At 52.3% G+C, this 13,813-nt stretch overlaps 1 protein-coding gene across 1 annotated transcript; it reads left to right on the top strand.

Moving 5' to 3' along the window:
* Window positions 1-294: 294 nt before the first annotated feature.
* On the top strand, window positions 295-13,354 carry LOC128271819 (protein tiptop). The gene is made up of 2 exons (XM_053009472.1): window positions 295-350; window positions 9,172-13,354. The coding sequence occupies exons 1-2, from the start codon at window positions 295-297 to the stop codon at window positions 13,352-13,354; spliced, it is 4,239 nt and encodes a 1,412-aa protein (XP_052865432.1).
* The last annotated feature ends 459 nt before the right edge of the window (window positions 13,355-13,813 follow it).

The following is a 13,813-nucleotide window of genomic DNA, read 5'->3' on the forward strand; positions in this document are numbered from 1 at the left end:
GGTGCCAACGGTCGCCCCGCAACACGAAGTATACGCAAAAGAATTGTGGCCACGTGACACGCCGCGTGTGTGCGTTCCCAGTGACCTGAGGGTGTTGTGAAGTAGTTGTGGCCGGTGTTTGGTCCACAAAAAGACGACATTTTCGACGGAGAAAGGGAGGTCCGCCAAGCGACCCCTACAGAGAGATCCTCACCGATACCCCCCACAGAGCCAGAAACACGCCAGGCGCGGTTTCTGGTGGCGAGCCCCAGTTACAGTAAAGTTTCAAAAATTGATAACCCAAATCTTCCATCGATGATGCTCCACGAGGCAGTGATGTTGGAAATCTACCGACAGGCCCTTCACGCGAGGTAAATGCGGGGTTGTCCTCCCTGTTGGGTGTTGAATAGCGTTTAGGAAGAAGAAGGGTTTTAGAAGATTTATCACAAACGCAATTTATGCAAAGTGTCCATGATTTCTGGTCGGTTTTCCTGGAGGTTGTGAACCTCACAGCGAAGTCGCTTAAAGCCACTGTATCCTTGATCCACTTAAACGGTACCTGGCTGCGTGTGCCTGCGACTTCTAACGATGTATTGAGTCACCGTGTCCTCCTAACGATTTCCCCCCGGGGCTCTCTCCTTCTCTCTCTCGCTCTGGCGAGGCCGGCGATTTATTGCCAACCAGCGCCAGGCTTTTAATTACCTCGTTAAAGAGACTTCGAGACTCAGAATGTTGCACCCGCCTTGGACCCCAAAACACATGCCAGCCCGCGGATCGTGGGCCAACTTTTGGCGCGCTCAATGGTGCGTGCGTGCGTGTGTGTGTGGGTTCGGTGGCCCCACCGAGCCGGCGTTTTCCTCGCGAACGGAAGGGAAAATGTGCGAATGTGCACGCGCTTTTCCCGCGGCAATTCGCGGCCTGTTCGCTCGCGTGCCATCGCGCGGTTGACCTTCGGGCCCTCCTGTGTTTTGTGTGTATTTGTGTGAGTGTTCGTGTCCACATGTTGGTAGTTGCGTGTGGTTTTGGGAGATGTTTTCTGGGTTGTTTATTGTGAAGCTCTCGACGCCCATAAGAAGTCGACGAATCGACATCTCCCATTTTTCCTTTTTTATTCCGGCTTTTCCGGCAAATGACCGGCAACCACACACCGGTGTGTAATTAGCGTGGTAAGCAAGTGAAGAGGACGAGGTCCCAAAAAAAAAACAAGAGGCCCCAAGACAATTTACGACACATATTCCGTCTCCGATCTCTCGTCTCGGTGGGTCGTAAATTGTTCATTCACTTCAAACGATCTGGAACTGCGGAAGAAAAGGGGGAACAGTCCGTCTGCGCCAGCTGTCAGCCCTCTCCGTGTGTGTGTGTGTGTGTGTTCTAATCGCCCGTCCTGGTCCGGCTACCTGTGTGGAAGTCGTAACAATATTTTTGATTCCAAAACCCTCGTGGAATCACACACTCCTTCCCCCGCATCTGGACACATTAGATTCGGACGACTCCGGACGAACCGCGGTAGTCGGGACCGGTGTCACGGTGATGCTTTCTCGCGCCCCCCTAGAAGATTTCCTTGGCCGCGAAGTAGAAGAGCGAGAAAAACAACTTCGCCTAATTTATATCCACCGAGTCCACCGGGAGCCGCCGCCGTTCCGACTCGGGGACCTCCATTATTAATCGGCCCCAAAAAGGTGGTAGCTTCGGAGATGGTGTTCGGTTCGATGGCTGGCTGGATCCAATTAAACTGGCCATTCCAATCCACGGCGCGCAGTCACACAGCTCGTCAACCGGAAACCCGATAAACGATGGCTGCTGCTGTGAGGGGGGTGCGTGTGACAAATGTCAATTATGAAGAGCAATAATTCATTTTAATAACCATCGACCACGCATTCCGGTGTGCTCAGGTTTTTTTTTGGCGCTGGTTGTCGGGATTGTTGGTTGGTGATCGTGTTAATGGTAGGCCAGAAGTGAGTGTCAGGAAAAAAAGTCAACCAGGTCGCCGTATATTGACGGTAGCACCTCGTTCTAGTTCTCTGAACGCGCTCCTTGACATGAGAGCTGACTCTGGGACCTCAGTACCGGAAATTAGGCCCTCAGGAAGTGTTAAGATCCTTCCTTCAGCTGGATTGGTTTTTTACACCCGCGTGGTTGTGGTAAAAATGCTGTCTTCTGGGAAGAAGCTGTCTCTCGTGAAACATGATTAACAGCATCCTTCCAATGCTACTTTCCACACGTGCTCCGCACATGATTGTGACCCAATTTTAATGTTGCCAGTCCTTTCATGATAGAACTCTTCAATGATCGATTGTAAATCTTTTTTAGAGACCGACTTAAAGGACCGACTTGAAGGCTTGTTGTTCGGGGCTTGTAATAATTCAATTTCAATCTGTTAAAAATAGAACAGACTTCCATGCTGTAGAACTGCTCCACGAGTTACTGTTGCGGGTCACAACGATCCTTTTTGTCTATGTGTCGTACGTATAACCTTTGCTCGTCTCAGATTGACCACAACATGTCTATTCGTCAGTGTCGTAGTTTCCTTGATCTTGCGTACTTTTAATGCCAGGTTACCGGCTTTTTGTTCTCGTCTTCGCCAGTAGTTGTTTAGGTTAGCTAGGGGTTTTAAAGTAAGTTAATTTTTACCTTTTTTTGTCAATTAGGCTCCGTTGCCCATTGTCAAATTTATACAAATAAAGAAATAAGATTTATTTAGGGTATAGATTGCCGTTTATTAGCAATTCATCCAGAATATAATATCGATTAAATGACCACCTGCATTAGGCACACAAAAAGCGGTCCTTTTTTGGGCGTTTTTCATTGTATTTGACAATTTCCAATTTCCGCTGTGATGTTAGCTTTCAGTTCTTCAATGGTCTTCGATTGGCTGACATAAACCTTACTCTTCAAATAACCCCACAGAAAGAAGTCAGAAAAAAATCGGCAACAATAAGCACGTACAGTTTTCGCAGTTTTTACAGTTAAACGATTATTTTCAATTTCAGTTGTTGTAAGCTGTAATTTCACCCTGCCGTTTTACCGTAAGTTGATCCATGCCTAAAACGGCATAGACTGAAGTTTAAGAATCTGACTAATTTGTCAAAATCTAACTAACAAATAACGGAGTTATTCAACATTTAAATAGTTGGATCGAGATGGAACACCCTGTACATACATTGTTTAAAATGTTCTCGACGGAACTCGACACTCGACATCCAACTCCAAGATGGCATCACTCACAAGCCGTTACATTCTCCGTTTACCATGTTTACACAAGAAACGCACGCCAGAGTAAAATGTGTGGACTCTATTCTTGAACTCTTCTTTGTTTCCATTTTACTACGGAACTCAAGCTGACGAAGGAGACCTCGAAACGATATGTTAAGATTGACAGGGGCAGCGTTTGTCACGTCCTTTACATTTTCGAATAAAATCTCACAAAGAGTGTGATCATTCATTTTTCCTACAATAAACTTCGGAATCGTTTTGGAGTAGACCTCCTTCCGAAGAGTAGCTTCCGTTGGCCACCTCGGAATGCGCGCCCCAGAAAAGGCAATCGCAGGGGGCTTCAATCACACCACCCGAAATCTATCTAAATTAAAATTAATCTTCTTTCTAACGGACAAAACTTAATTTATTGCTTCTCTCACTCGCCGGCCGGCCAAGTCCCTTGTGACCCTTCCGTGTCTGGTTAAACCCCGATTCTTTTCTGGGGTGTCGTGTGAAGTGAAATTGGAACCGCACTCCGGTGCGGGTGTTTATGGGCCGACGAATCCACAGTTTTTCACCGGGCCAGAGTCCAGAGCGGCCAACAATGCTCTAGGAGGGCCAGTAGAAGCGGATGCACCGACACAAATACCTCATAAATGGTTATTTATGTGTTTCGTTTTTCTCTCTGACACTTCTCGGTGCCTCTGCGCGCCAAGGTTGACGGCGGCGCGTTGGTCAACTCTTACGCGCGCCGCGTCCTTACGCTACTGCTGCTGTGGGTGTTGAGGGTGCTGCGGTTCACCCACTACCACTGGACGGCACACACACAGCCACCGATTGGGCTGATCGATCGCGAAGTACAATTAGAGTGTTGGTCAGTTTCTTTTGCGCTCCTGAAGAAAAGAAGCAAGCAAGGGACAGGCGTGGTTTGCGATCTCCGTTTTCGTCGTGGCCTCCTTTCCGGATCGCCACCGTCCATCGTTCGGATTGGCCTTTTGCGCCTCTCCTCCGGATTCCTTCTCTCCACGGTTCCACCTGTGTGTGTGTGTCGGCTACCGAAGGGGTTGTTAATCATTGAGCATCGTGATGCTGATGCGGCGGCGGCGAGGGTGATGATCGTTTCGTTTCGTTGCCTCGACCAATCCGGAGCTTCGGTCCGTATGCTTCGACAGATGGATCACCCTCACACAAACACACGCAGAAAGATCATGTTGGAAAAATCACGAATCGAGGAACGGCAAAGTTGTTGGGATCGCGGTCGATGGATGGAACGAAATAAATCTATGATTAACGACGCACGAGAACCACTCACATGTCACGTTTGGTGGGGTGTTTTTTTGCTTTCCTGTGGCGGCAAACGTATTGCTTCTTCATTGGGTTTTTTTTTTCACGGGTTCCGGGATTAAGACTCTCTGGTGCCGTCTGGTGCCGTGTTGATGCTTTTGAAGTGCCCCAAAGTTCGGCCACATGGCTTCGTTTTCGGTTTGAAAAGAATTCGAAAAGGTACGCTTGAATGATTCGAAAATGTGGCCACCGGGTCGAATTGGTCGTGAAAATGTGGAAACACACGATCACACACGCGTGAAGACTGATCATTTGCTGAATTGAAGAAAGTAACTTGAGGAAAATATTTATCTAAGTTTATTGCTTCAGACATTTCGCTTAAGTCTATTTCTTTTGCTACTTTGTTAACACAACTGGAGGGTGTTCCATCTCGATCCACAGATTGAACTGTCAAATAACTCCGCTATTTGTCAGTCAATTTTGACAAATTACCCAGATTCTGAAACGTTAGTCTATGCCGTTTTAATTATGAATCAATTTATGCAAAAAAGCAGGCTGAAATTGTCTACACCAAAATGTTGTCAAACACAATAAAACATGCCCAAAAAAGGCTGTTTTTTCTGTGTCTAATGGAAACAGTCAGTTGATAGATATTGTATTCGGCGAAAATTAACAAAAAACGGCATCCTATACCCTGAAAATATCTTGTTCATTTGTCAAAATCGACTGACAAATAACGGAGTTATTCAACATTTAAATAACTGGATCGTGATGGGACACCCTGTATAAGACTTAGTTAGGTCAAAACATCTGTCCATTAGTTCATCTATTTGTTTGTAATTCGAATAAGACTCAACAGTATCAAAAGCTCACAATTACCTGACAGGGACAAAGCAGTCTTTAGCCAACGACAATCATGACTCTAGCTTCAGAGATCCAACCCAAGTGATGAACTATGTCACACGACACAGTTTGTGTGGATCGTCGTGACACAAATTGTTCTAAAAGAGCTACCAAAACGACCTTTCATTTTATTCAACAACTCAACTGGAACAGCCGAACATTTTTCTACGGCTCAACCCTCTTTTTTGTGATTTGTTACCCACATTTTAACAATAAGCTGGACTTATTGTACAACTGACGTTTTGTTGCTGCATTTTTGTCGCCAACATAAAATTGATCGTTCCAATCACGAACCTAAACTGTCAGATATTATTGATCGTGGCACCTCATGAAGCTGAAAGGATGAACTCAAATCGGAGTGTGACTTCCAACATCGCGGATCTAAGCGCCGTTTTGACAGCCTCTGTTGCCTCTGTGGCCACCGAATGACGACCCAAAACCCATTCGCCCATTCGGGGTGCAGCTTTTGATTGGTGCATTTCAGCAACGGAAATGCACATTCGGCCCAACCATCGGCAGCCATTATCAACCCATCAAACCCACTGGTGTTTACGATAAAAAGCAATTTATGACTAGATTATGTGCCGTTGTGCCCCTCTTCACCACCACCACCACCAGCAGAAGCAGCATTTCACTATCACAAATCGGTGCATTAATGAAGTCCACCTCCTCTGGACCGGAGCCGTGCCACGTCGCGCGCTTTACACAACGGCCCCGCCGTCGGTCACTGGCGGGTTGCGTGTTTTTATGTGTGTGTTAGTTAATAACAATAATAGCAATAATGATGATGATAAACTCGTAATAAAACAATAACTGTAAATCAAGCCGAATTGACAATGACAGAATTATCCAATAATATCTAACTGTGCACATAACTATAAATCAATTTTCCATTCCACCGCGCTGGCCGCTCTCTCGTCGGGTTGGCAGGCCGGGCCGAATAGACACACACACACACCCGTGGTCCCTGGTTCCACCATCCATCCATCGACGGGTTTCCATCTGACGGGTTTCTCGAGAGGTCGGTCGCGGTCGGTGCCGCCGGTTCCTATTTATGTTTTTTTTTTTTTTCTTGTTTCTGCACTCGAGTCCGTGGGGGTGGGTTTGGTGGTTCTATGCTTACATGTGGAACGCATAAATAAGAGTGAAAGCGCAGCCTGAAACAAAGACCTCGAAATGGCGGCCACCATCGCCGCCACATAAATAATATTTGCATTTAGGGCGCAATCATATAACGCCGAGCGCGGCCGCCGCCGCGACTGACCTTTCTTCGCGTTGGCCCCCTTTTTTTCGGGGTCCGCCAATCACTCACTCGGGCCAGCCAGCCAGCCAGGACCAATAGACGCCGCGAGTGTGGGCCGCGATGACCGATTGCGTCAAGGGCCTCTTAAATAGTGCGCCTCAAGTCGGTTGCGTCCGTTCCGTTCCGTTCCGTTCTGGCCATATTTAGCCGCCTAAGTGGAACTCGGCTTTCGTTCGGTTCTGTTCCCAAAAATTCCGCCCAAAACGCACACACCAACGATCGGTGCGGCCCGCCTGTGCCGCCGGAGCTGTCGGATCGTAAATCAAACGCAAAAGTTGAAAATTGTACCATTTACCCTATCATCTGCTCCCGGACGAGGACTGCTACTGCGCGCGCAACACACACGCCAACGCATCGGTCGGGCGCGCATCACCGAATTTGAGCGACTACCGTCCCCTCGCCAGCCACCACACCCTGCTGGTTCTGCTCCCGAACAACAAGTCCCCAGTGACGTGGCCGGCGTGGAGTTTCGAACTAATTTTGGGGCCCGCTTTCGGCGCGGAATTTCCTCGCGATGTTTCGGATGACTGATGGGGGACCGAGGGACGGACGGGTGTGCTAGGTTCGGCGATCGGCGAGTTGAAAAATTTGAATGGTCCATAAATTATCGCAGCACGCAGCAGTAGCAATAGAAGAAGCCGGACCGACAACAACACGCGTCGCCACGGCCTTCGCGCCTCTCGCCCCGGGCACAGAGATCGATCTTCGGCTCGGAAGAGACACATGTCCCGCCGACGGCCCCACTAAGCCCCGGCCTTAAGCCATTATTTTGGAACCGCTAAGGAAGCGCATCATTCGATCATTATGAGATGAACGGCATTTAGGCAACGGCTTAGAGCTACCGTTTTGCGGCCGAGATGTGCGTGAAAAATCGAAAGGGAACGTGCTCACTTCGGGGCTGTGTCGCCGATTTTCAGTTACATCGGTTACAATCGGGACAGAGATAACTTAAACTTTTGATGGTCAATAATTGACCAGCAAAATTGCCGTCCTTCTCAAAATGCCGTCCAGAATGAACCGGAATGTTGCGTCTAAAATGGCAATAAAAGTGTGAAATCATTTTTCAAAGACCGTTACCGTATTCATTGAACTCTGAAACTCTGAAGCTTTGAACTTCCTAACATCCTGTGTTCCACATACTTAAGAGGGATCGTTTAACTCACAAGAAAAACAGAGTTATGTTAAATGTTACATGTTGTGTGTGTCAAATTTTACATCTTCTGGAGCAATACATCTCGAGACTGTACTTGTCATCTTAAGCTTTGATGATGATGATCAGATAAACATTAATTGATAAAAAGCGAATAAAAAACATAAATAGAAATAAAAAATAAAAGATAATAATGAAAGATACTACATGGACTTGAAACATGCGCGCATTAATGAGGAAGTGACGTATGAATATGTATGAATAGAATGATTGGTGTTAGGTAGCTCAAAGCAGAGGATCAGTAACTAGAGGTGTGAACTACAAACAGAGCAAAAGGAACCTTCTGCACTCCGGAGAGTGGTCCCTCCCTTTCTAGGTGAAGGGATGGCGACCGTTGTATGAAAGGAGAAAAGCTAGCCAGCTATTGATAAATCCCTCTCCTTTTCAAACCTATGCAGGGGTAAGAGGTGCGACTTATCATCATCATTAGGATCTTAAATTGAAGATTAAATGTCTATTATTGAAAGCACTAACGCGAAACAACTCAAAGCATGGCTACGAAAATAGTTTCATGTCGAATTCCAATCGGATAAAAAGAATACGCTACAATATCGATTCATTGTCACTATTTTTCACTAATGACTGTTTTTGTATTTTTTTTTTTTTATTGTTATTAGAACGGCCAGAGCCGTATTAAGCACACGCTTACAGTTTTGCAGTTAAGTTGATGAAATTATCAGGGTTCGAACTGACATCTTTTGCTTAGAAACCGATTAATCGGGGCAGCGCAGGGGGAATATCTACGAACGAGCCACAACTTTTTTTTCCAACTAATTCAGCTTCTAAATGACTGAATGATTTCTTCCACTGACTGCGGGATTTATGGGCTGGGTGCTTCATATATTGAAATTTATACAAATCTTAATGTCCGTTTTATTATTGGTCTAAAACGCTCGGTCTGTCTCGGTCTAAAACGCTCGGTTCGTGCCTGCTTCGATAATTCAAATGACTTCTGCTATGGGACTCAAAAAGAGAAGATCTCTACCTTCGTACTATGCCTGATATGTCCTTAAATTGTAGAATATTATCCAAATATTCAATTTTCGAGGTGGAAATGGTAGTCTTTGTCGCAACAAATGACTGTAGACCAAGCGTCGATGAGTCCTAAAACACTGCAAAATTAGACGCAGCATTGAAAAGAAAACTAAATTAAATAGAAAAGAATTGATAAATAATAGTAAAATGTTTGATGCAAATTGCATACTTAAAGGCGCCGTTGGAATTAATAATTAACCCTTCAATACACCGTAACTAATGGACTCCATTCTCCCACTCTCTCTCTCCCTCGCCGGTGCAGTGAAATGGCCAGCCCTAGATGCCAATCGAGGGAATCGTCGTCGGGCGGGGGGCGCTGCCCGTCGGACGAGTCGATCCGTTCGGAGGGCGAGCGGGAGGACCGGGACGGCAGCGGCGGCGGCGGGGCCAACAGTGGCAACAGTGGCCTCAGCCCGGTCTCGATCACCCTGCCCCCGACGCTTCCGCCGGCCGCCGCGGCCGCCCTCCTGCCTCAGCATTCGGCCGCCATGGCGGCGTACCTGAACGTGGCGGCCGTTGCGGCGCAACAGAACCGCCTCCTGCTCGGGTCGCCGCTCGCTGCCGGACTGGCCGCCGCCGCCTCCCGCAACGGCCAGTCGCCGCCCTCGATGCTGCCGCCGCTCCGGTCGCCCCGGGACGAGGACGCCGACGGGAGTGACGACGCGGCGCTCGATTTTAGCAAAAAGTCACGCGCCGACGACGACGACGACGAGGACGACGACGATGAGGACGATGACGCGGGTGGCGAAGGAGGCGAAGGTGGTCGCGGCAGCCGCGGAGCCGATCGGGACGGTGGCGATGGGGATGGCGGTGGCGGTGGAAGCGACTGCGGAGACGCCGTCAATCTGAGCCAAAAGTCGGGATCGGCCGGACACGACAACAGTCCGCTCGATCTGTCCGTCGGAAGCCACCGGAAGCGGACGGGGCATGAGGAGGGAGGGCCGGGGGTGTCCCCACCCCCACGCAAGACCACCCGCTCGCTCGATTACAAACCGGCCATCGTGACACCCTGGAGCACTCCGGTCACACCGCAGCTCCCGTACCTTGCGGCAGCCGCCGTTGCCGCGGCCGGCCTCTCCCCGAAGAACAACCACCATCAGCACCAACTCCCGCACCACCACCACCACCTTCAGCAACACCACCAGCTGGATGGTGGGTGGAACGGCGGGGGCAAGCACGGGAAGGGTGGCGGCGCTGGAGTGACGAATGACGCCACGAAGGCACTGGAGAAGATGTCGGAGCTGAGCCGCCTGGGCGGCGAGGACATCTACCGGCCACCGCAGTCAAACTCAGGTGGCACGGGAGGTGGCGGTGGAGGAACTGGGGGCTCGGGAGGCCGGCATAGTGCGTGGCAGTCACACTGGCTCAACAAGGGCGCCGATTCGGCCAAGGACGTGCTGAAGTGTGTTTGGTGCAAGCAGAGCTTCCCTTCGCTTGCGGCCATGACGACTCACATGAAGGAAACGAAGCACTGCGGGGTGAACGTTCCGCCGGCCACCGGTGGTGGCCACTCGCAGCAGTCGGCTCCTCATGCACCCTCTCCCCAGCACCATCACCATCAACAGCAGCAACAACAGCAGCAGCAGCAGCAGGCGGCCAGTCAGAACCAGGGCGGAGGTGGCGGTGGCCACGGGCACGGAGGCCACAACCAGGGTTCGTCGAAGCCGTCGCCGAGCGAACTGAACATGCTGATCAAGGAGACGATGCCACTGCCCCGGAAGTTGGTCCGCGGCCAGGACGTGTGGCTCGGGAAGGGCGCGGAGCAGACGCGCCAGATCCTGAAGTGTATGTGGTGTGGCCAGAGCTTCCGGACGCTGGCCGAGATGACGGCGCACATGCAGCAGACCCAGCATTACACCAACATCATCTCGCAGGAGCAGATCATCTCCTGGAAGTCGTCCGATTCGGATAAGGCTGGCGGTCCTGGGGCTGCCGGTGGGACTGGGGCCGCCACCGGTGGCGGTAATGGTCCCGCGGCCGGATCGGGAGGTGGCGCCGGTGCCGGAGGTCCTGGGGGTGGTGGAACGACGGCTGCGGCGGCGGCGGCAGCGGCCGCCGCTCAGACCAACAGCCACGTGAGCGCGGTGCTGACGTGCAAGGTCTGCGATCAGGCGTTCTCGTCGCTCAAGGAGCTCAGCAACCACATGGTGAAGAACGCACACTACAAGGAGCATATCATGCGGTCAATCACCGAGAGCGGCAGCCGGCGGCGGCAGACACGCGAGAAGCGCAAGAAATCACTCCCCGTGCGCAAGCTCCTGGAGATGGAGCGGGCGCAGCATGACTTCGGTGGAGGTGGCGGCGGTGCGAAGAACGGAGGCGATGGTGGGCCATCAGCCGCCGCGGTGGCGGCTGCCATGGGAGCAGCCGCAGCTGCCGCCAACAAACCGCTGCGTGATCTCGGCGCGGGCAAGATCAGTTGCGAGAAGTGTGGAGAGAAGATCGAGACGACGCTGTTCGTGGACCACATCCGGCAGTGTATCGGGGGGACGGCGCTGCTGGCGGCCCAGCAGCAACGCGAGAAGCTCAAGAGTGCCCTGCTCTCGAACACGATCCTTCCGCCCGATTCGATCTCCCCGATCGGTCGGGATGGGCGGAAGAGTGTCAGCGGGGACGACCTATCGTCACCGCTGTCGTCCGCCAAGTCACCGCTCGGATCGGACCTCCTGTCACCGGTCTCGCTGCTCGCAAAAAACACCGGCCCCCCGAAGGACCTCAGCACCGGCGCCGCCGGTGAGAAAAGCTCGTCCCCGTCGGTCCTGAACGCGATCGAGCAGCTGATCGAGAAGAGCTTCGACACGCGCTCCCGTCACTCGAGCTACGGTGGTGGACAGGGTGGCCAGGGGGGCCAGGGTGGTCCCGGAAGTCAGGGGGCCACGACACCGCTCGGATCGAGCATCCTGAAGCGGCTGGGGATCGACGAAAGCGTCGACTACACGAAACCGCTGGTCGATCCGCAGACGATGAACCTGCTCCGCTCCTATCACCATCACCACCAGCAACAACAGCAACAGCAGAACTTCCAGCAGCAGCAGCAGTACGGACGGCGAGAGCGGAGTGGCAGCGAGTCGAGCTCGATCTCGGAGCGGGGCAGCAGCCGGCTGGACTCGTTGACGCCGGAGAAGAAGTTCGACACTCCGAGCCACTCGACACCGCGGGGAACCCCCGAGAAGCCGTTCCTTGATGGCGAGGATCAGGTGGGGGTTAAGAGGGAACTGCACAGTGACGACGAGACGGCAACACGGGAAGACCCCGAACCGAAGCCGACCACCGGGAAGATCCGCATCAAGAAGGAACTTCAGGAGATGCAAGACGCCGGGGACGACCAGGATCGGGAGGATCGGGAAATGCGACCCCCCAGCAAAGCGCAGCACCATCACCACCGGGAACTGCTCCACCACGAGGAGCATCACCACCACCCGCAGCACCACCCCCAGTCGAGTCCTGCGCCGAGCCCCCGGCTCTCGACGGCCAGCGTCCCGCTGAGTCCGGCCGCCAGCCCACTCAGCGATCACCATTCCATTGCGTCCCGCTCGACACCCGGCGCCGACGGTCCCTCGTCGTCCTCGTCGTCGACGGCCAAGAAGACGGCCACTTCGGCGGGAGCCCCTCCCGGCTCCGTCAGCAGCAGCCTCGGGGCGCTCTCGTCCATGTTCGACAGTCTCACCGGGTCCGGCGGTTCCGGAAATGGAAGCGCGGATGGCACGGGAGGTGGTGGCAGCGGCGGAGGCGGTGGCGGCAAGAAGTCCAGCGCCCACCCGTTGGCGGCGCTGCAGAAACTTTGTGATAAAACTGAAACCCCCGGCGGTGGTGGAGGACGGGGTGGTGCGGGGTCTAGTTCCGGGTTGCTGGCGGCCACGGCCGGAAACGGCGCCGGCGGCAGCAACACGTCGTCCTCTTCTTCCCGTACGGCTCCGGGCGCCATCTTGGCGTTCAGTTGGGCCTGCAACGAAGGAGCGGCGGCGGCTGGAGATGAAGGTGGAACCGGAGGCGGCGGTGGCTCGGGTGGTGGTGGATCGGGGACGCTCAAGTGTGCGTACTGCGATACGACGTTCAGCTCGAAGGGCGCCTATCGGCATCACCTGTCGAAGGCTCACTTTGTGAACGATGACGTCATTCCGGATCCGAAGAACTCGATGGCGGCGGCCACCGGCAGCGGCCAGGCAAAGACGCGCGGGTCGCCTTCGGGGGGTGAATCGCCCCGATCGGGTGGTTCCAATGCACCGCTGTCCCTGGTCACTTCCGGCGGTGGCGGTGGCGGCGGCGGATCTTCTTCGTCGGGTGCGTCCGGACGGGACAGTGTGGAACGGCGGGGTGGTCCGCTCGAACCGGCCAAAAGTCCGCCGGCGGCACAGTCACCGGCCGGCTTCCAGGACGAGAGCCCGCACTCGAAGTTCCTCAAGTACACCGAGCTGGCCAAGCAGCTGTCCTCCAAGTACGTCTGACGCGCCTAAGGAGGTCCAAGGAGCATGCACCACATATCTCCCCGATCATCACCATTTGGAAGCGGTAAGAGAGAGCGAGAGAGAAGCGGCCGAACGGGGAAAGAGAGTCCCGGTAGATTTAGTAGGAAGGTCACACAAGAGTAAGCTATAAAGTCAACTAATAATTACCCTGCAACATGTTATACGAAGAAAACAAGAAAGAAAAACACGCAACCTGGATACGAAAAAGAACACACATTGAAGAAGAAGCACCCAGCATATTCGATTTACTCTGCAATCTCTGGTATACGTAATTTACAAAACAAAAAAAAACAAAACAAAACGAAACAAGCAAAACGGTAATCGAACTAAAAAAGAAACACAAGTCAACAGAAGAAGAAAGAAGAGTGTGAAACAAAACCCAGTATACGGCAAACAGCGCAAACAGAACAACAACACACAAAAATGACCGCACCACAC

Source organism: Anopheles cruzii, chromosome 3 (assembly GCF_943734635.1).
Source record: "Anopheles cruzii chromosome 3, idAnoCruzAS_RS32_06, whole genome shotgun sequence".
In the NCBI taxonomy this organism is placed as follows: domain Eukaryota; kingdom Metazoa; phylum Arthropoda; class Insecta; order Diptera; family Culicidae; genus Anopheles; species Anopheles cruzii.